The sequence below is a fragment of the Hippopotamus amphibius genome, chromosome 17 (genome assembly GCF_030028045.1).
Source record: "Hippopotamus amphibius kiboko isolate mHipAmp2 chromosome 17, mHipAmp2.hap2, whole genome shotgun sequence".
Lineage (NCBI taxonomy): Eukaryota > Metazoa > Chordata > Mammalia > Artiodactyla > Hippopotamidae > Hippopotamus > Hippopotamus amphibius.
Window position 1 is genome coordinate 43,915,816 of NC_080202.1, and position 27,335 is coordinate 43,943,150.

The window sequence follows — 27,335 nt, forward strand, 5'->3', positions numbered from 1 at the left end:
GCCTGTGTAAGAGAAATAGGGAGGAAACCCGAGAGGCTGTCAGGCTGCAATGCAAATCCAACACCAAGTGAAGGAGAGAGGAAGAAAAGGTTGGGTGGAAGCATCCTATACTGCCATGCAATCTAAAGAAGGTCTAGCAAGGCCTTCCAGGAATCCTGTGGTCAAAGTCAGCCAACCCCTATCCCCTAGGAACAGGCCCCCCTGAGTGCAGTATTTCCATTGCACTCAATCACTGGTCAGGAGAAGCCTGTGGGAGGCATTGCCTTAGCACAAAAACAGGGATGAATTTCAAAGCAGTGCCCGGGGCCCTTGGTCAATGGGCTGAGACAGGTGACTGAGCCTCAGTCACGGCTCGGGCCCAGCCATCTCTGGGGAGGGGCTGCTCCTTCCCAGCACGTTATATCTAATCCTTCCATTTGACACATGAAAATTCTACCTGATGTGCTCGATGTTCAGAAGCCGTTTCTGGGGCCTACTGGAAAAGCTTATGTGTGCAACTCACTCATGGGCATCTCATTTGATTCTCAAATAGCCCTACAAGGGAATTTCCATTGTAAAGATGAAGAAACAAAAAAATAGGTAACTAATAAGGACCTAGTGTAGGCACAGGGAACTGTACTCAATACTCTGTAATGACCTATACAGGAAAAGAATCTAAAATTCAGTGAAGGGACTTCCCTGGTGGAGCAGTGGTTAAGAATCCACCTGCCAATGCAGGGGACACATGTTTGAGCCCTGGTCATGGAGCTTCCCACATGCCGTGAAGCAGCTAAACCTGTGTGCCACAACTACTGAGCCTGTGCTCTAGAGTCCATGAGCCACAACTACTGAGCCCATGTGTCACAACTACTGAAGCCGACCCGCCTAGAGCCCATGCTCCACAACAAGAGAAGCCACCGCGATGAGAAGCCCGTGCACTGAAATGAAGACTAGCCCCTGCTCAATACAACTAGAGAAAGCCCGCATGCAGCAATGAAGACCCAACACAGCCAATAAATAAATAAATGTATTTTTTTTTAAATGAGAAAAAGAAGCATTTGACAAGTGATGCTGAGAAGCCAATCCTGGAAAATGAAATGTGCAGGTGGCCTGAGGCAGGACGGGGCTCACACTGCCGCGGTCTCGTGTGCGGCCTCACTTTCCACACCCGTCTCCCCAGCAGCCGAATCTGCAGCCTAAACGTCCTCTGCTGGGGTTCTGCTGCCTTCCCTGAGATAAGAAGAATAATGCCAAGGCTTTTACTCTCAAAAGGAACAATTACACTTTTCATTATTTCCCCATTTTAGACGAGAATTTTAACTTGTCCCCTCTCATCTACCCCGCATCCTTCTGGAAAATCTCATCCTCATCAGAAGACTCCTGGTCGTGTAGCTTCTGTGCCATGTTTTTCTTGCGTGTGGCATTGAGCGGTCTATACGTATCCCTAAGCCAAAGTGGCCGCCTTCTCCAGTGAAAGCCCTCCTAGAACACAGAAAGGGAAATATTAACTCTGCATCCCCCTGCTTTCTCCGGCCACAGTACGTTACCCTCCTCAAAGTTACCTGACTCTCGCCTTCCCTTGAGCTTCTCTTTCGCAGAAGAAAGGGAAAAAAGCCCCTTGGAGGAAAACACACACAGTCAGTGTTACATTTCCCACCTCTCTCACCTGTGTTACCTCTGGGCTTCTCAGGACTAAATGGGCGCCTGAGTCCAGAATCACAACGAGCAGAATCACCACAGACCTGGGAGCTTGAAAAGCATCCCCTGCGTGCTGGCCTCACAGACGTTCTCAGTGTCTGGCCCCCAGGGTCTCGGGGGACCTTTGCATGTGGCTTAGCGTGGAGGACAGGCAGGATGTTCAGCCCCACTCACCTTTTGTGGCCCTTGGGCAGTTGCCCTGTTTCTTCCTCTCCCTGTGCTGCTGCTGCTGCTGCTGCCCTGTGAGCATGAATCTGTTGTGAAAGAAAACATGACCATGATTGTCCATTACCACTATTTCCACAGCCTCATTCACTCCTTTTTATTTTAAGTCCTGTCGACCCAGTGAGATAACTTCTGTAAGCACAGGAATTCTATCCTGTTTAGTAATCCTTTGACTCTCCCACAGTACTTTACTCCGGGTCTTGCATGCAGATGCCAATACATTTTATGGACTGTTTTAGATAATGTTCAACAGATAATTCCTAAGAAAAACTCTTAGAAGCAGGAAAAGAAAAGAAAAGTATGTACCAGAAACCCAAGCTTTGTTTTAAAGTCAAGAACAAGAGTAGGATGCCTATCATTCCTGCTCTTACTCATCACTGTGGAGGAGGCCCTAATCAGTAGCATAAGAAAATTGAAGTATTGGAAAGGAAGAGACAAACAGATTTGCATATGAAATGATGGATCTGAAAAGACCAAAAGAATCAAGTGAAGTTTTATGGGGAGTAATATGAGAGTTCAGTAAGATGGCTGCATACAAAATCAAGAGATCAACATATAAGCCTCAACAGCTTTCCCATATAACACAGATAAGTAACTAAAAAGTAGAAGGACGATCCCATTTACTATATGAATAAAAATGCATAAAGTGCCGAGGAAGAAACTTAACCTATGTTAAGCACTATGTGATGACAACATTAAAACTTTTCTGTTTTAATGTGTAAGGCCTATGTGATGAAACATTCAAACCTTTCTGAAGGACATTAAGAAGAAATACATACATGGCATGAGACACCATCTTCCTAGAATGTTATAAAGAGGTCAGTTCTCCTCCAATTAACCTACAAATTCAATGCAATCCATTTATATCCAGGATAATTTTAAAACAAAACCTGGCCAGCTGACATTTGGTAGAGTATATATGCAAGCCCAGTTATGATACGGATGAGAGAGAAGACCAAAGAGCAGGACCTTTCCCCACCGGATACAAAATATGTTACAAAGCAACTGGAGTTAAGCAGTGCGATATTGGTACTGGTCCAGGAAAAGATAACTGCATCAACAGAATAGAGTCCAGATAAAGACAGTAGTTTAGACCAGGGAAGAAGGAATGAACCATTCAGTGAAAGATTTGAAAACAACTGGATCTTCCTGTAGAGGAAGAGAGATCCCCTCTCTCAACCACACTAAAAATCAAATACAATGAATGCTAGACAGATTACAAAAGATCTTGAAGAATATAATAGAGATTATGTTTATGTCATGAGGTGTCACCGGCCTGGCTGACAAAACCTGTGCCACGTGAGCCATGAGGAGAGGACGGGCAGCTATGGTGGCAGACTCAACACAGCTCCTCCTCTTCTTCACAGCCCTTGCCCCCGTCTCCCCTGGACTGTGTGTCCTCTTCCTGTTGATTTTTGAAACTCGTAGGAGTTCCCTGGCGGTCCAGTGGCTAGAACTCAGCGTTTTCACTGCTGTGGCCCGGGTTCAGTCCCTGATCAGGGAACTAAGATCCCACAATCTGTTCAGTGTGGCCCCAAATCCCCTCATGAACAAAGCAACAAAACCCAAAAAATCTCTTTATAGTAAATAAATATTGGCTTTCACTGAATTTCAATGTTTCAAATCCTTCCAGTGCTTTTGTCTCTAAGGAGACAGAAGAGCAGAGTAGGGAGCACAGGCTTTGCAGTCAGGTGAAACTGGCTTCTGCTCTTGGTTTGGCCACTGGGGCCTTACATTGATCTCCTTCATCTATGAAAGAGGGAAAGTAATACCATCCTCACAGGACTGTGGGGATTAAATCAGACAGTATATGCAAAATTCTCCATCTTACTCTTGACATGAATCAGTGCTAAGTTGGTGTCACAGACAAGGTGGTCAATCTATCAAAGGTTCTGCTCCTGCCATCAGGCTCTGAAGGCTTTTCGCCACCATAATATGATAAAAATATTGTGTTTATTTTCTTCTAATACTTTTTTTTTTTGCTACTTTGGGTCTTCACTGATGTGAGCAGACTTTCTCTAGTTGCAGCGAGCAGGGGCTACTCTTTGCTACTTTGCGCTGGCTTCTCATTGTGGAGGCTTCTCTCTTTTTGTGGAGCACAGGCTCTAGGCATGTCAGCTTCAGTAGCTGCAGCACGTGGGCTCAGTAGTTGCGGAATGCGGGCCTTAGACCTTTCAGGCTTCAGTTGTTGCATTGTGTGGGCTCAGTAGTTGTGGCTCACAGGCTCTAGAGCGCAGGCTCAGTAGTTGTGGCACACGGGGTTACCTGCTCTGCGGCATGCGGAATCTTCCTGGCCCAGGGATCCAACCCATGTCCCCTGCATTGGCAGGTGGATTCCTATCCACTGCAGCACCAGGGAAGTCCCTCTTCTAATACTTGTGTTTTTCCTACATCTGCATCTTTATTCCTGCCCTGCCACTGGGTTCACCAGTACCATTTTTTAAGATTCCATATATATGAGTTAGCATACAGTATTTATTTTTCTTTCTGGCTTACTTCACTCTGTATGACAGAGTCTAGGTCCATCCACCTCACTACAGATAACTCAATCTCATTCCTTTTTATGGCTGAGTAGTATTCTATTGCATATATGTGCCACATCTCCTTTATCCATTCATCTTGTTGAAGGGCATTTATGTTGCTTCCATGTCCTGGGCTATTGTAAATAGTGCTGCCATGAACCCTGTGGCACTCTTCTAATACTGTTATGTGGTCTTCTCTCACATTTATGGAACTATGTTAATTTAAGGTGAGAAATAGGGATCTGCTATTATTTCCCACCCCCCCCACCCCCCAACGAGGTAGGCAGCTACTCTATTACCATTTGTTCGTTTTCTTCCACTCATTTGAGTATTGAAACATGACATTTCAGAAGTCTTCACAACACATGGGTCTATTGCTGGACTCTCTGTGCTACTTCAAATACATATTTGGTTGCATTGTTCCTCACTGTGGAACTGACATAACGCCTCAAATCTCTTCCATTGAACTTCCATAGGAAAAACACTGCATGGCCCCTGTCCTCAAAAAGTTTATTGTGTATGTGGGGAGAGGAAGTCATGGTTAGGACTCCTTGCTTTCACTGCTGAGAGTGCAGGTTCAATCCTTAGTTGGGGAACTGAGATTCCACAAGCCAAAAAAAACCCAAAACAAATGCAAGGTTAAACTACACAGAAGCTAAAAAGAATAAAAAGGGGACTTTATACAAATTCTAAAAAAGCAAAAGTCCATATGCCACCTGGAGATGTAGAGGGTAGCCTGGGCCATGGCCAATGACTAGCAAGCTGACCCCATGCTAGTCCCCAGCCTCCTGGGCTCAGGAATCATGCTCTTCTCACCAAGAGAGAACGCACCTCTTCCTATTGTGGCAGTCTCCCCTTATCAATATCACAGGACTGATCAAAAATCAGAATGCCGAATTCTCACTTCATAATGAGAAGTACATGTTCTACAGACAGGGCATGTGTGTCTACACAATCAGAGAATTACCTTCTCTAGAGACAGACAAGGCCTCCGTGGCATACGAAAGCACAATCACACAATCGGAAGGCTACTTGGTGAGAACAGGATTAGAATGAAAGGAATCAGCTGAATCCTGTGTATACTGGAAAGGCCTGAGGTAGCTGGATCCGTCCATCTCCTCAACTGGCACAGCCTGGCGACTGGGCCGGACCCTCCAGTTACGCTGCCTAAGGTGCCATCTCTACTCTCGGGCAATGTGAGGATGGGCACCACCCGTGTTGGGCTTCCCTCACCTTTTCTATGCTTTCACTGCTGACCAGCCCTCCTGCAGACAGACACGTTTCTCTTTAGCAGTTCATACGTCATGTCAGGTTTTATTCAAGTCTGATAGGCCAGGGAGCCATTGGTCCTCACACATCTCTGCTCTGTCCATGCTGTGCTGACCCTGGTGTTTCTCTCTTGGGGAACCACCTCTTAAAAACCTGTTTACCACTTTTGTGGATTCTGAGGAGAGGGGACTGCTTTGCTATGGCCCCTGAGAAATGGTGACAAACCTCACAAGACTAGGGTCAGGAGAGCTGGAGTATTCAGGGAAGGCTGTACAAAGAAAGATGAACTTGAGCTGGCTTTTGAGAGGTTCATAGGACTTCCACAGGCAAAGCAAAATAAAGGATTTTCGATGGGCAGAGGCACAGACAAACGTAGGAATGGGTATGGTGTAACTAGCATATAGTGAGGGGCTGCTTAGGCTGGAATGGAGGGCAGCCACGACAGTAGAAAAGGCAAATAAAGTAGGTTGGATTGGTAGGGCAGAATCAAGATTGGCAGCTGTTGAAAATCACTCTTTTGATGCGGTTAGCAAGTGCCTGTTGGGAAAAGTAATAACTCATTATGTAAGTGAACAGAAGGTAAGCAGGCTGGCTCCAGGGACAGGCTACCATAAATAGGACATACTTTGGGGAGCCTGCTGCTGGATGTTCCTTGCAATGTTGTAATGGAACCCAGCTACACAAGCCTAACACACCAGAGAAGAAAGCTGCTAAGTAAATCTAAAGAGTTGACAAGACCACACTTTTATCTTTTAACCATGTGCTTTCAGCCCTGCCAGGGGGACCGATAGCTCCCTGAGGGTGGAGATTATATACCTCTCATCACTTCAGCCAACAAGGAAAGAAAGCAATGGTAGAATGAGAGTGACTGGGAAGGACATCAAATCAACATAGCTTTTTGAGTTGAAGGAATTTTACTATCATGTCAACTCTGGCCTTCTTATCAACTCAACTTGTCAAAATAGTCTAATGGCTTGTTATTAGGATTCAATTCCAGAAAGATCTCCCAGGAGAGGAGTTCCTTTAAAGATCCTGGGGGAGCTTCCCTGGTGGCCCAGTGGAGAAGAACCCACCTGATACTGCAGGGGACATGGGTTCAATCCCTCGTTCCCTGCTCCAGGAAGATCCCACATGCTGCGGAGCAACTATGCACATGCGACACAACTAATGAGCCGGTGTGCCTAGAGCCCGTGCTCTGCAACAAGAGAAGCCTGTGCAACGAGAAGCCTGCGCACCGCAGTGAAGATGCAACGCAGATGCCCCACCCCCTGCAAGAAAAAAAAATCCTGGGAATATACTTTTTTTTTTTTTTTTTTTGGCGCACGGGCTTAGTTGCTCCGCAGCATGTGGGATCTTCCTGGAGCTGGGATCGAACCCATGACCTCTGCATTGGCAGGCGGATTCTTAACCACTGCGCCACCTAGGAAGCCCCTGGGAATATACTTTTAAGTAAAACAACAAACTGTATCTCAATCCTAGTGACTGAAGAGAACTATCAAGTGAGAATCAGGTGGAAAGGCGGCTTTGATTTTCAGTTTGTGGGTTCTGAATATGAAATTTTTATTTTGTAACTTTCTGAAATGGTTTAGGAAAACGATTTACTGCTTCTACATACCTACATAGAGATATAGAGGGAAACAGAGAGGATATAAAGAACATGGACAAAATATTAAAAATTGGGGACTTCCTAGGTGGCACAATGGTTAAGAATCCACCTGCCAATGCAGGAGACACGGGTTTGATGCCTACCCCAGGAAGATACCATGTGCTATGGAGCAACTAAGCCCATGCTCCACAACGATTGAGCCCATGTGCCACAACTGCTGAAGCCCACATGCCTAGAGCCTGTGCTATGTAACAAGAGAAACGACCACAACGAGCAGCCTGCGTACCACAATGAAGAGCAGTCCACACTCGCCACAACTAGAGAAAGCCTGTGTGCAGCAACGAATACCTAACACAGGCAATAAATAAATAATAAATAAATATAAATAAATAAATGAAAAAATTGGTGAGTCTGCGCAAAGGATATGCAGGAATCTGAATCTGAATTAATTATTGTCCTTACCTGAATGAGACAGAAAATGATAATGAAAGTCATCACTGCTCCAGTTACACATATTGCCAGGATGAGTTTCTTGTTATAGTTGTATCCTGGGACTTCTTTTGTGAGCTAAAATAATAAATAACATTTTTTTTAAAACAAGAAGATTGAAAAGATGAAAGCGAACTATCCTTAAATTACTATAAAACTCAATCCTTTCAGGCCAGACGCTTCTAGAAGAACAAGCCAAATTTAATGGTATTCATCTTCTCATTAGCATTTTCTTCTACCATTTATTTATCTGTGTGTTATGTCCTCTTCTCGTCTACCCTAGGAGTAGTGGCACATTCTCTACATGAGCCAAGGGGGAGATCACTGTCTTAGCCAGGTTCATGGCTGAAACAAGATACAGACTAGGAGCCCCTGGGATTCCTGCTTGGGCACTTTAATGGCACGTCCTACACTGAGTACACGTGCAGCTCCCGTGTTTCAGGGCTCATCCTCACCTCACTGGGCTCCTGCTCCTTCTGTTCACCCTGGGCTCCTGCGCTCTCACTGATATAGTTCTCGGTTTTCCACAGGTCCGTATCCCATTCTGCCTTCGATGCCTTTACTTGTTGCTGCTCACTGAGGAGCTTCATCAGGAGGGCTGTGCTGGAGATGAGCTTGGCACAGGCCAGCTGCACGTGGGTCTCCGAGCAGTCCATTTTCAAAGTCCGGGTAACATGAGAAATGAGCCCTCTCACATTATTGTTGGGGATGAGGGATGATAGCTGCTGGTTTAGCTGAGCTTCAAATTGATCACCCGGGGATGTGAGTGCTGGGAACGTGGAGCCTGGGGGCTTAGAGGATAATTCAGTGCCCACGCTGTGGTCCTCCCACTGTGCTTCGTTGGTGTGTTGAACAGTTGGGATAAAGTTGTCTGCAGCAACAGCAGAATGTGCCGTGGGGACACTCTTATGGGCAGTGATTCCAGGGCCGGTTCCTCCTGGCAGAATAGAGTTTGTAATTTCTTCAAAGACATTTTGTGCAGTATTGCTTTCTGGAGTAGGCTTTTCTATAGAAGGGTCTGCAAGAGAAAATAATTCTGGAAAAGGATTTTCTTGAGAAGTCAGTTCTCCTGAAGATGAAAAAGCCTCTCTTGGAGGGGAATTTATGAGGCTTCTCACTGCTGAGAAAGGACGCCTCACAAGCATCATTCTACTGGGAGAACCTTTCTCTGTGAACTTTCCACGCAATTCGGCTTTGGGTCTCCTCTGGACCAGACCAGACTGAATTTTATGGAAGATGTATTTTTTCCTGGAATGTGAGATTAGTTGAGAAGTCTTCAGATTTATAACTCTAGCATATGCATCTTCTAAAACAGCAATAGTGGAGAGTAAGTCTTTTGATTTCTTTTTAACCTGAGATGGGGAGTTTGGAGGGATGGAGCCAGAAAGCCTGCCCCTTGAATACTGTTTCAGGAAAGAAGAGGCTGCTGCCTTATCTTCCTTTATGAATGCAGGCTCTGTGGTGAAGGAGTTTCCCACTAACTCCTGGGGCCTCTGCACCATGTGAAGCTGTTCCAGCTCTACTGGGGATGGGCTCGTGAGACTTCTTTCTCTGGCAGTGTTCTCCACAAATGGCTGGGCATTCTGTTTCCTCCTGACGCTCTCATCTCCCACTGCTTTGAAGTGCCTTTTCTTTATGCCCCTTGGGTCCTTGAGGACGCTGTTCCCTCTCAGCAGCCTTTCCCCTACACTCTCAGTCTTTGCTAGGCTGTTTTCCTGTGGTTCGGCAGTTTCCAATTTCTTTTGAAAGATTTGGTGCTTCAATTTGGGACCTAAAAGTTTGGAATGTATGAGCATGGCAGTTTTTTCTTTCTTTTTAATCTCATCACTTTGTTCTTGAATTTCTGCATCTAACAAATTTTCCAGAAAATAGAGTTTCCTCAATTTATTTTTATCAGGTGAATTGTTGGGTATAGGGTTGATGGAAGGGTTCCTTATATTGTTTTTCAAATGGCCCAGCAGCGTATCTGCATCTTGTACATTTGGAAAAAGAAGCTGAATGACTGGTAATAATGTTGATTCCACATCTCGTAGATTTCCCTCTGAGAAATAAGGCAGTATGTAGTTTAGTGCACCGATAACATCACTTTCAGCATTCGAGTCCAGCTGCTCATTCATGAAGGTTGACAAGCTGACAGCACTTTGGTCTGAGGATGCCCTCTCTGGCTCAATAGTCAGCTCGGTGCTGTTGTTCTTCTTCCGGGCTTGTAACACCTTCATGAACGATCCTTCTGCATTCCCTAGAGATGCTTCTTCATCTGTCAAAAAAGAAGAGACTGGTTTTGATAACTGAAGACGGTTGGGACAGCTTTTTGTCAGTTCACAGACATGTATCCCATCCAATAGATTAGGAATCAGTCAACATCTGAGGGCCACTTAGGAGAAAAGGAAACCCAAACTTAAGACTATGATTGGCAACCACAAAAGGTGAAAAAAGTATCTTTTGAAGAAGTGGCTATCTACTGGGAAAATTCCAAAGCATGAAATATAGTAACTGTATTTAGGATTACTCCACTGGTGGACAGAGGCCAACTGCCCAGGACTCAAGAAAAGCCAAGACTGGAAGACAAATATTCCCCTACTCAGCTGGGCACTCTGCAGATCTGCTGTGACTCTCCACGTTCACATACCCCATCCTGTCCTGCCTCAGATGCAGAGGAGTGTGAGGTTCCTCTCTCCACCTCTTCAGTGTGCTTGTGTTCCTGCTGCTTTCACAGATGACTGTGACAACAGCTGCTGCTAACAGGTCTTCATCATGACAAGCCCTTTTCCACCCACCCACTGAAGCCTTTGCTCAGTCCCTGCTTCTGTATGTCCCAGCCCCCATAACAGAAGGCTCTATATAGAAAAACACACTATGTCTACCCTGGCTCTTTGCTAAAAGTTGGGCAGGGACCTGAGATATAACTTAAGAGATTTTCCAGAGTCTATGCCAATGTGGAATGGTCAACAAATCAATGCAGTAAAACTTGAGATCCTAAAATGCAGAAGGGAAAAAGCAACTTCAGTCAGATGCCTACTTTGCTTTCATTTCATTTCACTTCTAATATTGCCAGCTTTACTTGGGACCCATCCAAAGCTTCTGACTGTGTGAAGGTAATGTGTACCATTGTGTAGCTGCGCTTCTCATCCAAAAGGACTAAAAATATATTTGGTGGTGATGGTGAGGGTCAAAGAAGCAGTGGAGAGTCATGAGAAAGGAGGAACATGGGCTTGCAGAGAGCCCCACACTGGGGACAGGAGATCTGGGAACACGGGTCATAGCACTTAACACCTCTACTCTTGTTGTTCCTCACCTGTAAAAGGAGATTAAAAATGCCTTTTCTGCCCACTTTGGGCGAGAAAGGAGTAATATAATTGGTAAAAAAAAAAGTTGTTTGGGGGAATTCCATGGCTGTCTAATGGTTAGGACCTGGCACTTTCACTGCTGTGGCCCGGGTTCAATCCCTGGTAGGGGAACTAACATCCTGCAAGCTGTGTAGTGTGGCCGCCCCCAAAACACCTGTCTTGAAAAATCTGCAATATAGTCTTTACTAAGTAGCAAAGTGTTGTTACTTATGATGTGCTCTAGATCATTGAAAGAGAGCTGTATTCAAGGTATCTGGGCATGAAAGCACATTTTGGAAGTCATCAAGTTAGTGCCAATAAATCTAATATATAGAAAAATAGCTGAAAGCACCTGAGTGTTTTGTGGATAGAAAAGCTTGAGATTCAGAGCTAGTCGAGAGCTGGACAGTGTAAGCATAAGTTCAGAGCTGGACAGCTCTCCCATCCATTAGGAGGGCTAGGTAGCTGCTTCTGCTTATGGAACCAGAAACTCTCAGGCCCCAAATAGGACATAAAACAGCATCACTTATACTCTTTCATGAAATTGCAAAAACAAACCAAATAAACAAAAATATATTTACACCTGGCTTATAAGACAAAGGGTACTCGAGACCTAATGTATATAAAATCAGTTTACAAACTGTGATGCACTATATATGAATGAGTTCTCATTGGCAGAGAGCACAGTTTAGGATATGTGGCCATTAATGTTAATTCCCTTCCCCCTTCCATTCCTTTTTCTTGTTCCTGTATGTACACAAATCACTTACATTCTTAAACTAACACTGTAACTGAGCTATTATTAGCTTAATAATGTAACCAAGAATACGATTTTTAGCAAGGGAGTAGTTCTTAGAATCTTAGGGAGCTGGAACTCTGAATTACTGAAGAAAAATAATGTAATTACATCATTAATTTTAAAATGTATCCTCATTTAGTAAAACTAAAATTTTAAAAATTAAATTAAATTAAAAATGGAAAAATTATCATCAGGCAATTGAGGCTCACCACAAGGTGTGGCATTTGTCAGGCATTCACCATCGCAACGCAGCTTGACTGTCTTACAGACAACTTCAACTGTATTTTTAAATTGGCAGAGGCAGCAGGCCATGCGGCTGGGTAAGATCCTATACATGGAAACACAGATAATTAAATTTGTGGTAAAGCAGTTACTTGAGTAGGTAGGAGAGGCAGGCCAAGGCCACCACAGACCAGTGCCAAAAGGAGTTCTTGGGGCATCTGGACTGGAGAATTGGAGAGGGACCGGTTGTCCAATTGCTGCTCTTGACTAGTGCAAAGAAATATAGAGGAGGAGAGAGGTGCCCAACAGAAGGATTAGGATGGCAGTAGGTATGGTATGCCTAGAAGAAAGGGAACAGGGATTAGAATTGGGTGACATTGATCTGTAGTTTAATTCAGAAGTATCTCCTTCCATCCTGAAAGCCTCACTTTGGGTTGAGAGTACACAGGAAGAAGGCAGACTTCTAAGAAGAGTCTGAATGAGTCCCCACCTTCTGGAGTCCCTTTCTCAATTCCTATTTGTGAGTAGTAAATATATCAGAAAGTATTCTAGGAACAAAAAATCATTGTGTGGTTAAACAATAACAGAGATCACATTGGCCAAATCTGGACAACTGGAACAGTCAAAAGAATAACATTATCATTACAATAAGGTATAATGCAATTAATTTAAAGAAGAGCACGAGTCCATAATGACACTCAAAAGGAAAAGAAGGGGAGCTCTTCTTTATAGAAGAATGTCAGCTAATAAATGCAGAAGGAATGACAGAATTAAGAAAGTGTCATTTTGCAACTACCAGTGTAATAATTGATTCAGAGACGGGTTATCACTGATGCCCAGCTGGGTGAAGTTGTTTGAAAGTAGGATCTTCACTGATCCCAAAGTATCACCCCACATATTATTTATCAGTTACCAAGAGGAAAAAAAGCTTTACAATGGAGAGATATAGAAGATACCTGAACCAAGTGATCAAACTTAGCAGTGGGCCACCTGAAGTGTTGAAGTAGGAAGGACACATCGCCTATGTAGTATTCTTTCCCACAATGTTTCCTTTGGATCTAATGAGGAAACACAAATCCAGACTGTGGGGCAATTTACAAGACAAGTGGCTTAGGCTCTTCAAAAATGCCAATGTCATAAAAGACCAAAAAGAAGAAATAGTAGGGAAGTATCTAGATTAATGGAATCAGAGACATGACCTGCAATGCCTAATCTTTGATTGGACCCTGTATCAAAACAAAACAGACTTAAAGAAAGTTATTGGCTTCTGGCCAAGATGAAGTAACAAGCACCAGTTTAACCTCCCACCTGAAAGTGGGAAAATATGGCACAAAATATAGGAAACAAGTTTTCAAGAACCTGGACCTCAGGCAATAAAGTTCCATGATCTCCAAGAGATGGGAAATAAAGTGATCCCTAAGACTGCCCTAGCTTACTTCTTTTACTTTTATTTATTTTTATTTACTTTTTATTTGGGGCTGCGTTTAGGTCTTTGTCACTGTGCGGGCTATTCTCTAGTTGTGGCAAGGACGGGCTACTCGTTGTTGAAGTGCGGGGCTTCTCATTATGGTGGCTTTTCTTGTTGTGGAACATGGGTTCTAGGTGCACGGGCTTCAGTAGTTGTGGAGCACAGGTTCAGTTGCTCCGCGGCAAGTAGGATCTTCCCTGATCAGGGCTCAAACCTGTGTCCCCTGCACTGGCAGGCGGATTCTTAACCACTGTGCCATTGGGGAAGTCCAGCTTAGCTTCCTTCTTTAGGAGAGTTTCCAGGTCATGGTACAGGGGAAAGAAGCCCAGGCAAAGACTGACGGACTCCCTGACCGAGGAAATGGAGCTGAGAGTCTGGGAGAACCAAGGTGACTAGAGTTCACAAAGCAAAGTACTAGAGACAAAAGAAGTGGACAAAGAACTCTCGAGATATGCAGAGGGATCTCTTGAGTACTCAACAAAGTATTGGTCAGTGCATCCATGTGAGGAATTCCTTGATGCCAGGAGAAGAACCATATGAAAGGATTAATAATAAGAATAACTGGATCTCACACCAGGTTGGGAATAGTACCTGTTCCTACAAGTCAGACTGGAAAACCTCATGATACTCAGAAAGCACTTGCCTCAGTAGCTGCAAATAATGAGCGCTACACTAAAGGCTACTTGGAGTCCTGCCCAACAGATCTTAAAAGCTAGACCTCAAAGAATAAAATTGTTTTGAATAACCTAATTTCACCCAAAACAAAGCCCAAGCATTTTATAGGGATATAAAAATATATAGCACACAATCAACTAAAATTCACAATATCTGGGATCATATGAAAAATTACCAAGCACGCAAAGAAGCAGGAAAATATGACCCCTATTGAGCAGAAAAGGCAATCAATCAAAACGAACCCATAATCTCTATAGATGTTACATTTCACAAAACAGAACATTTAAAAAGTTATTATCTATGAAAAACAGTTACTATAACTGTACTTCATATGTTAAAAAACCCAGACTAAAGAGACATGGAAGATGTAAAGCAGACCGAAATTGAGCTTCTAGAGATTGAAAACAATGTCTAAATGCAAAAGACACTGGATGAGGTTAATGACAGATTAGACAGTGCAGAAGACAGGGTTAGTGAACATTAAGGCATAGCAATAGGAAGTATCCAAAATGATGCACAGAGAGTAATGAAACAGAACACCAACAAAAATGAATAGAGCATCAGTGAGTTGTGCAACGATTTCAAGTGGTCTAATATATGTGTACTTAGAGTCCATGAAGGAGAGGAGAAATACAAAAACTTGAAGAAATAATAGGCAAAAATTTCCCATATTGGTAAACAGTATAAACCCACAAAGTCAAGAAGATCAATGGACTTTAAGCATAAGAAACATGGACAAAACTACACCAAGGTACAAATAATACTCAAATTACTGAAAACCAGCAAGAAACAAACAAATTTAAAAGCAGACAGAGGAAAAAACTATACACTACATACAGAGGAACAAAGATAACAATGACAGCAGACTTCTTGTTGGAAACAATGTAAACGAGAACTCAGTGGGATAACATCTTTAAAGCAGTGAATTGAATTCTATCAAGCTAGAATGCTATACCCAGATCTTTCAAAACAAAAGCGAAATAAAGACTATCTCAGACATACAAAAGCTGAAAGAATTAATCACTAGTAGACTTCCACTCTAAGAAATGCTCAAAGAAGTATTTTTAAGCAGAAGGAAAAATAATAACATGGAAATATGGATGTACAAAAGAATAAGAGCACTGGAATTGGGATTTCCCTGGTGGCACAGTCCTTAAGAATCCACCTGCCAATGCAGAGGACACGAGTTTGATCCATGGTCCAGGAAGATGCCACATGCTGTGGAGCAACTAAGCCCATGTGCCATAACTACTAAGCCTGCTCTCTAAAGCCTGCAGGGCACAATTAATGAGCCTGCATACCACAACTACTGAAGCCTGTGCACCTGGAGCCTGTGCTGCACAACAAGAGAAACCACTGCAGTTAGAAACCTGCCCACTGCAATGAAGAGCATTCTCCACTGGCCACAACTAGAGAAAGTCCATGTGCAGCAATGAAGACCCACTGCAGCAAATAAAAATAAAAAATAAACTAACTAAATAAAAAATTTTAAAAAAGAACCCTGGAATTGGTAATGACATAGGTAAATATATGTCTTTTCTTTTATCTTTTTTTTTCTTTTGAGACTTGAACCCATTGTCTTTTCTTTTTCTTAAAGAGAACTTTATTATTTTTTGGCTGTATTGGATCTTTGTTGGCAGTGCGAGGCCTTCTCAGTGTGGTGCCTTCTCTTGTTGCAGAGCACAGGCTCTAGGGCGTGGGCCTCAGTAGTTGCAGCCCACGGGCTCTAGAGCACAGACTCAGTAGTTGTGGCACATGGGCATAGTTCCTCCACAGCATCTATGCTCCACAGGGATCCTCCTGGACCAGGGATGGAACCTGTGTGCCCTGCATTGGCAGCCAAATTCTTAACCATTGCATCACCAGGGAAGTCCCTATAAGTTTTTTCTTATTATTTAAATCTCTTTAAAAGATAATTCATCATTTAAACAAAAAACCATAATATAGTGTGCTGTTTATGACATAAGTAAAAGCAAAAGATATGAAAAAAATACACAAAGTCCCGGAGGGGAGAAATGGAAGTACACTATTGTAAGGCTCCTATATTACTCAGAAACTGTATATCATTTGAGGATAGACTGTGATAAGTTAAAGATGGACACTAAAGTAACAAAATCTGAGTTATAACCAATTAGCAAAGGAAATAAAATAAAATAATAAAATGTACTCAATCCAAAAGCAGGAAGAAAAGGGAAAAAGGAATAAGGCATAGATGAGACAAATAGAAAACAAATGGCAAGACAGTAGATTTAAATGTAATCATATCAAAAATTGCATTAAATGTAAATGGTCTAATCACCCTAATTAGAAGAGCTGTCACACTAGATAAAAAAGCAACAGCCAAATATATATCTTCAATAGAAAAATAACAGGTTAAAAGGATAGAAAAAACTATTCTATGCCAACACTAATCAAAAGAAAGCTGGAGTGGATATATTAGTTTAAGACAAATCAATGTCAAAGCAAAGAATATTACCAAGGATAGCGAGTGTTATTTCATGATGATAGAAAGGTCAATTAATGAAGAAGACATAATCTAAAAAATTATCCACCTGATAATGCAGCTTCAAAATATATGAAGGAAAAGTGAGAGTGGCATGGAGAAACAAAAAAAATCTACAATTATAGTTAGGGAGTTCAATATTCCTCTCTCACAACTGATAGAACAAGTAGGTAAAATATCAGTAAGGATGAGAAGACTTGAACAACACTATCAACCCACTTGACCTAATTGACATTTATAGAACACTCCACCCAAATCAGCAGTATACATATTTTGTATTAAGTGAACACATAACATTTACCAAAATAGATCATATTCTTGTCTATTCCCAGAATTTATTGGCTATAAAACAAGTCTCAATGAATTTAAAAGGATTTTAGTCATTCAGTATATGTCCCTGACCACAAAGGAATAAAATTAGAAATTAACAAATCCAAAAAATCTCCAAATAGTTGGAAACCAAACAACACACTTCTAAGTAACTTTATGGTCAAAGAAGAAATCAAGATGGAAATCAGAAACTATTTTGAACTGATTGAAACTGAAAACATAATATGTCAACATGTGGGATGCTGCTAATGCCATCCTCAGCTTCCTCACCTTCCACCTTCAACTAGAAAAAGGAGAGCGAATTAATCACAGAGTAAGAGAAGAAAGAACACAATAAACATCAAAGTAGAAATGAGTAAAATGGCAAAGAAAAAAACACTACCGATATTAAGAGGATAATAAGAGAATATCACAGAATTCCTTATACCAATAAATTCAAGATGAAATGGACAAATTCTTTGAAAGACATGCACTGCTGAAGTTTCCTCAAAAATAAAGATGTGACTTAAACAGCACTGTTAATGAAATTGGATGTGCAGTTTAAAACCTTCGGACAAAGAAAGCTTCAAGTCCATGTGGCTTAACTGATGAATTCTACCGGACATTTAAGGAATAAAATAATGCCAATTCTACACAACCTCTACCAGAAAGTTGAAGAGAAGAGAATACTTCCCAACTCACTTATAAGGCCAACTTTCACCATATCAAAATTAGACAATGACGTTATAAGAACACAAAAGTATACACCAAAATCTCTCATGAACACAGAGGCGAACATTCTTAACAAAATTTTAGCATATCAAATCCAATAATATACACAAAGATAATATATCGTGACCAAGTGGGGTTTATCTCAAGAATGTAAGGTTGGTTTAATATTTGAAAATCAATTTACCCAAGTTAATACACTAAACAAGAAAAATCACATAATCGTTGCAACAGGTATAGGGAAAATATGACAAAATCTAACATCCATTCCTGATTAAAGCAAAAAACAGCCCTCAGTAGACTGGCAATGGAAGGAGACTACCTCAACTTGATAAATGACTTCTACAGAAAACCTAACATCATATTTAATGGTGAAAGGCAAAGTGCTTTCTCTCCAAGACCAGGACAAAGGCAAGGATGACTGCTCTCATTACTTCGATTTGATATTGCACTGAAGGTTCTAGCCACTGCAACAGGGCAACAAAAAGAAAAGAGATATTCAGAATGGAAAGGAAGAAGTAAAACTATCTTTATTTGCAGATAACATGATTATGTAGAAAACCTGACAGAATCTACAAAAATGCTACTGGAACTAATCAATGAGCTTATCAAGTCTGCAGGGTACAAGATCAACATACAAAAAGATTAATTTGTCTCAACAAACAATCAGAGATTAAAGTTTTAAAATACTACTTATAATAGCACCAAACATACATAATATTTAGGATAAATCTGACAAAAGATGTAAAAGACTTGCACACTGGAAACTGGAAAATAGTGCTGGGAGCAATTAAGGAAGGCCTAATTAAATGGAGATATGATGTATTTATGGATCTGAAGATTCAATATTGTTAAAACGTCAGTTCTCCCCAAATTGATTTATAGACCAAAATTCCAGTAGGCTTTTCTACAGAAATTGAAAAGCTAATTCTAAAATTCATATGGAAATAAAATTTAGAATAATGAAAACAACTTTGAAACAGAACAAACTTGAAGAACTAATACTACCTGATTTCAAGGCTTATGAAGCTACACTTTGAAGACACTGTGATATTAGTGTAAAGATAGACAAAAAGATGAAAGGAACACATAGAAAGATCCGAAGTAGAGCAATGTGGACAACTAACTTTCAGGTTCAAAGGTGTTTAAGTATAGAAACGATAGTCTTTTCAACACATGATGGTGGAGCAACTGAATATCCACAAGGGGAAAAAAAATGAACTTCAATCCACACCATGTACAGAAATGAACTCAAGATCTAAATGTAAAGCCTAAAACTATAAAATTTCTAGAAGAAAACAGGAGAAAAATTTTATGACTTTGAGTTAGGCAAGATTTCTTAGATATAAGGCCAAATGCATAATCAATAAATGGAAAAAATGGATAAATTAGACATCATCAAAATAGAGAATTTCTGCCCTGCAAAAGACTCTCCTGAGACAAAGAAGAGATGAGTCCCAGAATGGGCGAAAATACCAACTGACATACTGGATAAAGGACTAGTTTCAAGAATATATAAAGACCCCTCAAAACTCCAGAAAAAATATAGACAAAAGATTTAAAGATATACAGATGGAAAATAAGCATATGGAAAAATGTCTGACATGATGAATCATCAGGGATGCGACAGTGAGATACCACTACACACCTATTAAACTGTCTAAAATCAAAAATACTGAGCATAGCAAGAACTGGCCAAAATGTGAAGAAAATGCATACACTCTCATATACTGCTGGTAGAGGTGTAAAATGATCAAACCACTGTGGAAAATAGGTTCCTTTAAAAGTTTCTTTAAAAACTTAAGCATAGGGCTTCCCAGTGCCACAATGGTTAAGAATCCACCTGCCAATGCAGGGGACACAGGATACATCCCTGGGCCAGGAAGATCCCACATGCTGCAGAGCAACTAAGCCCATGCACTACAACGACTGAGCCTGCATGCCACAACTACTGAAGCCCATGCACCTACAGCCTGGGCTGCACAACAAGAGAAGCCACCGCACTGAGAAGTCCTCGCACTGCAAAGACGAGTAACCCCCATTCACCGCAACTAGGGAAAGCCCATGCACAGGAACAAAGACCCAACACAGCCAAAAAAATAAACAAAACATAAATTAAAGAACAAAACAAACAAACAAAAAGACTTAAGCATACTCCTACCAATGATCCAGCCATTCTACTGGCAGGTATTTACCCAAGAGAAATGGAAGTGTACATCCATACAAAGACTTGTACACAAACATTCATAGCAACTTTATCTGTAACAGACAAAAACTGAAACAACTCAAATGTCCATCCATGGTGAATAGATAAACGGTGGTATATCCCTATAATGGAATACTATTCAGCAAGAAAAAGAAATGAATATTGACATATAGAACAATAGGGATGAACCTTAAAATAATCATGCTGAGTTAGAAGCCAGTTAGAAAGAGTATACACTGTATGATTCCATTTATATAGAATTCTAGAAAATGCAAACAGAAAGCAGATCAATGGTTGCATGGGGGTTGGGAAGGGCAAGGAATGATGGGAAAGAAGAATTCCAAAGAGATATCAAGCAACATTTTGAGGTGATGAACATTTTGACTTTGGTGATGCCTTCATGGTGTGTGTGTGTGTGTGTCTGTGTGTGTGTGTGTGTGTGTGTGTGTGTGTCTGTGTGTGTGTCAACACAGATTACTGTATGTCAATTACACCTCAAAGAGCTTTTAAAATAAATATTATATAATAGAGACAATTGGGGAAATCTGCATAGCAACTCTTTATGAGGTCATATTATTGTGTAGGAATTTAATTTCTTCACTACTGTGTATTAACAGTAGTGTAGCTATATAGGGAAGTAATTTTGAATACCCAGAGAGGAAGGCATCGAGCTGACAAGAGAGGGATCGAGATTGTGGCAGGTGCTGTGGGACGCTGAGGAAGATGAGGCTAGAGCAGTGACCAACAGATTTGACAGTGTGGTGATGACAGTCACTTGTCCGCTGACCTGACAAAGATGGTTGGAACAGACTGCTAAACGCAGGGCCCTTTCCCCATACTAATCTCATGCAATCCCTTCAACTAGTCTTGCCATAACAGGAGGTTTCTATTTGCTTGCCATATTGGAGGGGGGATGGCACAATTTAAGGTGCTGTCAGTTGTGTAATAAATTGTCACAACAGGGCCCTACAAAAATAGATTTTTAAAATGTAAAAAATGAAATTTGACCCTTCCCACACACCATATATGAAAATTAACTCCAAATGAATCATAGGCCTAAATGTAACTATACAACTTCTGGAAGAAAACAGGAGAAAATCTTTGTGATTCTGGATTAGACAATGGGTCTCAGACAAAGGTTTCTTAGATAAGACACAAAAAAGCACAAACCATATAAGAAAAATTGCTAAGGGACTTCCCTGGTGGTGCAGTGGTTAAGACTCTAACCTCCCAATGCAGGGGGCCCGGATTTGATCCCTGATCATGGAACTAGATCCCACATACATGTAGCAACTAAGAGTTCACAGGCCCCAACTAAGAAGCCCGTGACCCACAACTAGGATCCCCCGAGCTGCGACTAAGGAGTCCACCTGCCACCACTAAGACCCAGTAAAACCAAATAAATAAATAAATATTAAAAAAAAAAAAGAAAAATTGCTAACTTAGAATTCATCAAAATTGTAAAACTTCTGGTCTTCTGAGACACATTAATACAATGAAGGTAAGTTACAATCTGGGAGAAGAAATTTATTAAACACGTATCTTAAAGGACTTTTTCCATTGCTTTATATATAAAGCACACTTAAAACAATATAAATAGCCAATTAAAAATGGAGTTGAATAGACACTTCACTTAAAAAGATATTTGCACATGAATAGACATTCAACATCATCAGCTATTAGAGAAAAGCAAGTGAAAACCACGAAATGCAACTACACACCTCCTAGAAAGGCTAAACTTTGTTTAAAAACAAATGCAAGGATCAGAGGAAGACGTGGAGCAGCTGCAACTCTCACAGACGGCTGGTGGGAAAGCAAAATGGCACAGCCACTTGAGAAAACAGTGTAGCCGTTTCTAAAGAAGTTAAATATGCACTTAGCATGTGATGAAGCAACCCACCCTTAGGGATTTTACACCAAAGAAATGAAAACATGTTCACACACATGAGTGTTTTTAGAGGCTTTGTTCATAACAGCCAAAAAAACGAGAAAAACTCAAATGTTCATGAAATGATGAATGTGTAAACAACCTGTATATCCACACAACTAGACTACTACTCAGCAGTAGAAAGGAATGAACTACTGACAGCTGCAACAACATAGATGACTCTCCAAAGAGACTGGCTACGTGAAAGGAGCCAAAAAGAAAAGGCCACATACCACATGATTTCATTAATAAGATATTCTGGAAAAGACAAAGCTACATGGACAGAAATCAGACGGGTGGTTGCCAGGGGCTGGTAGTGGGAGGAGGTTGGCTTGACTGCAAAGGGACATGAGGGGTCTTTGGGAGTGCACAAGTTTTCTATATCTCAGATGTGGTGGTGGCTACAGAACTATACGTTTGTCAAAACACATCAAACTGTATATTTAGAAACAGTGAATTTCATTCAATGACAATTATACGAGGGTGAGTCAAAATTTATCCACACTCCTCCAGTTATGTTAAAACTTCTATAAATTCTACAGCCAGAGTACAGATAATTTTTGACTCACCCTCGTACGTAAAGAAATCTGACTTAAGAAAATAATGAAAAAAAGCCTATAAAAACAATTGAGTGAAAATAAATGTAAGAAAACCAACTTACAGTTTCTCCAATTCAAGGTTCATCATCAGGATGCTTTCAACTGTTGTAAGTGACACGTGTGTTCTTCCCATGTCTCTGAAGGAGAAGCCCAAACATGCAATGATATAAACCGAAAGACAAAAATTCTAAACTCAAAAAGATACTTAACATGTGATTCCTTCAATTCTGGCTTCTTATTTGCCATAGCTGATAATTCCAAACAGCTCTTAGGGAAGAAATTTAAGTTTGTATCATCATATTAATGACCTTGGTGCTGAATAGTACAATTTTGTTTTATTATCCTAATTTTTTGTTTTCAATTGCATCTACCTCTTTTGATCACTCTTTTTTTTTGCTTTCTGGGATAAACAATAGTCCTGCATGCATCTACATGTTCCATATCTATATGTGCTCTTCAACACTGTTCGCTTCCTCTGCTGGCTGTCTTACGCATACATATTCTTTCTTAATCCTTTTCTTTGCCAATAACTCTTCTTTCAATAACCCAGTTAAAATTTAAATTATGGCTTTTTAGCCAAAATACTCAATCTTTGACGAAAGTAAAAAAGAACAGAAATTACCTCATGAGCCATGAAACTGCAATACTTACAAATATTTTAACGCTGGCAATTTAAAAAGGTAAGAATCTTCAACTGTTGTCAAAGGATTACGATTGAGAATTCTGGAAAATGGGATGGAATTAAAATTATTGGCATTTTCAATTACTTCCATGAAAGTTTGCATTCTTTTTTTTTTTTTTTTTGGTATGGAACTTGAAGGTAAAAAAAAAAATCATTTTCTGTCTTTACCTATGAATCACCCTTAGAATCCGTAAAGCATTCTTGCTTTGGGAACTACCCAGGTCTCTAGATGATAAAGTGGAGAAGAGAAACAGAAAAACACAATAGGAAAAAAGTGGATAGCAAAGAACAAATATGCCAAGGAACTTTTCAGGTCAAAAATCCTAGAAGTGACTATGCTGCTAGCAAGCCCTTGCTCTGTAAGAAATACTATTTCTAGTGCCTTCTATAATTCAAGGTGGTTTTTTTTCATATCTAGAAATTTTTTTAAATTTCATGGTTTAAACTACCCAGTTAAAGACAAAAAGAGGACCAATTCCTTCATTCTGAAGCCAAAGAAGACGTAAATCCAAAAGGAACTGGTGAAAGCCATACTCCCATCATGGAGTCCCATGTGTATCCTTGTATCAGAGCCTTTGTTCCTGTGTATGTAATCACCTGCTTACTTGTCAGTCTCCTAGGTTATCAGCATCTTGAGAGCAGGGACCACACTTCATTTTCATTGTTATCCCTGTGCCTGACATAGTGCCTATTCTTTACTAGGTATTTAATAAATGGTTGTTGAATAAATAAATAACATTTTGTTTATACATCAATAAATGAACAAATTCATTTTGGGGAACAAATTTTTATTCCAAAATGCTGCAATCGATTTTCTAAGACACATAGGGGGAAAAAAAAAAGAACCAAAAGAAACAGGAAGAAAGAAAACAAAATCTGCCTTTAGGCTAATTCTACTCAAGAAATATTAGCATATTTTGGTAGACTATTATAAAGATAATTATCACAACTAATATCTTTTGGGTTGCCAGGCATGTGTGATCAGCATTTCACATTTAATCTTCACAGTAACCTTATGTGATAGATATATTACCCCATTTAACAATTAAGGAAACTGAGGGACTGAGAAATTATATAACTTGTCCTAAGTCGTCAAGCGAAGAAGCAGAGCTGGAATTTGAACTCAGTTCTGACTCTAAAGCCTGTGTTTAACCTGTATTTAAAAAAAGGGGCAAAAAAAAAAAAAAGGCAGGGGGTTAAAATATCTGTTATTTTAACCTTAATTTTGAGAGCAATAAATACAGAAATACATTTTCAAACTTCATCTGCCCATGTGGGAGAGCATCTATGAGAATTCTATTTTCTCTTTTTATTTCTTTTCCTCAATCATCTCCCATGATAAATATTAATTAGCCTATGCTCATTGAGACTTTAGAGATTTTTTAAAATGTTGCAGGCAAATCAGTAAAAATGATGGAGTAAGGACATCTGAAAATTTGTCCCTCCCTAAAAGCAACGACAACAACAAAACTGGCAAAAATGGGTCAGAATCAACTTTTTCTGAACTCGGGCAATTTAACCAATGGGCTTGCAGCAAACGGCAAGGGGGACAACTTATTCAAGGAAAATGAATGAATTTCTATAAGAACAATGAGATCTGTGTTGCTTTAATTTGTCCTTGACCTTTGCTCTCCATGCCAGCGGTAACCTTGAAAAATAGCCCACATCCCTGGTACCAGAGGGGGCAGAATGGACTGGGAGGCCCTTCAAAGCCTCATTCCCAAAGAACTGCCATTGTTTTACATGTCTGGTGGTTCCCTGGAAGACCTCGCTTGAAAGCCTTGCCTTTGACCTGACTGAGAGCTGCCTAGAATGAAAAGCCTCTCCTCAGGTGGCAGTTTTGGAACACATTTTCAAGTAAATACTTTAACATGGCAGTTGCATGAGGCAATGGATGACACTTTGGGGCAAAAAACAGCCTAACCAAAACGCTTAAAAAGAAGAGCTGAGGCATGAGATGTCCACAGAGACTTTGAAATGTCCCCACATATTGCTGGGAAGCTGGACGACCACAAGACAGATTCCTGGGAATCTACGGAAATAACTGCTAGCATTAATAAAGGAGTTCAGCAAGGTTGCAGGATAGAAGATCAATATGCAAAAACGAGCTGTATTTTTATACACCAGCAATGAGGAATCCAAAAATGAAATTAAGAAAACAATTCCATGTGTAACAGCATCAAAAAAATAAAGTACTCAGGAAAACATTTAACCAAATAAGTGCAAGAGTCACACTGAAAAGTACAAAGCTGTTGAAAGAATTGAAGAAGATCTAAATCAATGTAAAGACACACTGTGTTCACGGATCGGAAGAGAATATTATTAAAATTTCACTACTTCCCATTGGCGTATGGTTTCAGTGCAATTCCTATCAAAATCCCAGCTGACTTCTTTCCAGAAATTGCCAAGCGAATTCTAAAATTCATATGGCCGTTCAAGGAAACCGCATAACCCAAACAATGTTGGTAAAGAACAAAGTGGGAGGACTCACACATCCTGCTTTCAAAACTCAGTTCAAAGCTACTGCAGTCAGAGTGTGGTACTGGCATAAGAATAGACATGTAAATCGATGGAACAGAATTGACGGTACAGAAGTCAACCCTCACATTTATAGTCTATTGATTTTCAACAAGGGGGCCAAAACAACTCAATGTGGAAACAACAGTCTTTTCAAATGATGCTGGGACAAGTGTACATCCACACACAAAATAAGCAAGCTGGACTCCTCCACGTCCCACCATATATGAAAATTAACTCCAAATGGATCAAATATCCAAATGTAAGAGCTAAAGCTGTAAAACTCTTAGAAGAAAACACAAGAATAAATCTTTATGACCTTGCATTAGGCAGCAGTTTCTTAGATATGATACCAAAGCACAAACAACCAAAGGAAACAGAGATGAAATGGACTTTATAAAAATTAAAAATGCTTCTGCTTCAAAGGACACTATCAAGAAAGTGAAAAAACACATAGAATGGGAGAAAATATTTGCCACTCATATATCTGATAAAGGTCTAGTATTCAGAACAACCAGAAAATATAAAGAACTCTTACAACTCAATAAAAAGATAAGTAATTTTTAAATTGCTCCAAAGAACATATACAGATGGCCAATAAGCATATGAAAAGATGCTCAATGTCTTAAATCATTATGGAAGTACAAATCAAAGCCACAATGAGATACTATTGATACTTAATACTAACATGGCTATAATCAAACAGACAATAACAAATGCTGGCGAGTATATGGAGAAACTGGAAACCTCATACATTGCTGGTGGGAATAGTGCAGCCACTGCAAGAAACAGTCTGGCAGGTCCTTGAGAAAGTTCAGCTAACACTTATCCTGTGACCCAGTAATTCCACTCCTAGCTATACACCCAAGAAAGATTTTAAAAACTATGTCCAAACAAAAACTTGTGAATGTTCAAAGCAGCATTCTTCATAACAGCCAAAAAGTGGAAACAACACAAATGTCTATTAACTGATGGATGGAAGAATAACCGTGGCATATCTACACAATGGAATATCATTCAGCCTTAAAAAGGAGTGAAGTACTGCTATATGCTACAACATGGATGAACCTTGGAAATAACGCTACGTCAAAGAAGCCAGATACACAAAAAAGCCACATATTTTGTTTGTATGAAGTGTGCAGGACTGGCAAATCTGTAGAAACAGAAAGCAAATTCGTAGTTGCCAGGGCCTGGGAGGAGGAAGAAATGGAGAGTGATAGCTCATGGGTGTAGTATCTCTTTGTGGAACTGATGAAACTGTCTGTCTATTGAATCATTGACTTTAAAATGTCCCATTTCACATTATGTGGATTATATCTCAAGAAAAAGAAAGTATCTTGTGAAATACAGGACACCAGTTGGCTGCAGACCAAACATGTTGGCAGATGGAGAAAGCAGGAGTGAAGGCTCAGACTGCTCCGTGACCAAGGTCAGAGGCAGTCAGTGGTGAGGCTGGGAGCCATGCAGCTTGTTCTTGCCTTGGGAAGTCCCCTATGCTTCCTACTGTAGCCCATTCTTCTAGATTTTCTTAGTACAATTAAACTTGTTTGATTTGTAACACTCAGTTAATAGCCAGTATGATAAC

At 40.5% G+C, this 27,335-nt stretch overlaps 1 protein-coding gene across 1 annotated transcript in view; it reads right to left on the reverse strand.

Moving 5' to 3' along the window:
• Positions 1 to 994: 994 nt before the first annotated feature.
• LOC130840199 (leucine-rich repeat-containing protein 37A-like) overlaps positions 995 to 27,335 on the reverse strand; it is a gene marked incomplete at its 5' end in the record, with an annotated part of 49,484 nt that continues 23,143 nt past the window's right edge. Inside the window, 10 exons of the mRNA XM_057715451.1 lie at positions 995 to 1,209; positions 1,319 to 1,461; positions 1,542 to 1,596; positions 1,852 to 1,931; positions 7,762 to 7,866; positions 8,244 to 9,508; positions 9,770 to 10,045; positions 12,123 to 12,241; positions 22,614 to 22,688; positions 23,203 to 23,274. Coding sequence (XP_057571434.1) covers positions 1,176 to 1,209; positions 1,319 to 1,461; positions 1,542 to 1,596; positions 1,852 to 1,931; positions 7,762 to 7,866; positions 8,244 to 9,508; positions 9,770 to 10,045; positions 12,123 to 12,241; positions 22,614 to 22,688; positions 23,203 to 23,274 — 2,224 coding nt within the window. The remainder of the gene's footprint in view (positions 1,210 to 1,318; positions 1,462 to 1,541; positions 1,597 to 1,851; positions 1,932 to 7,761; positions 7,867 to 8,243; positions 9,509 to 9,769; positions 10,046 to 12,122; positions 12,242 to 22,613; positions 22,689 to 23,202; positions 23,275 to 27,335) is intronic.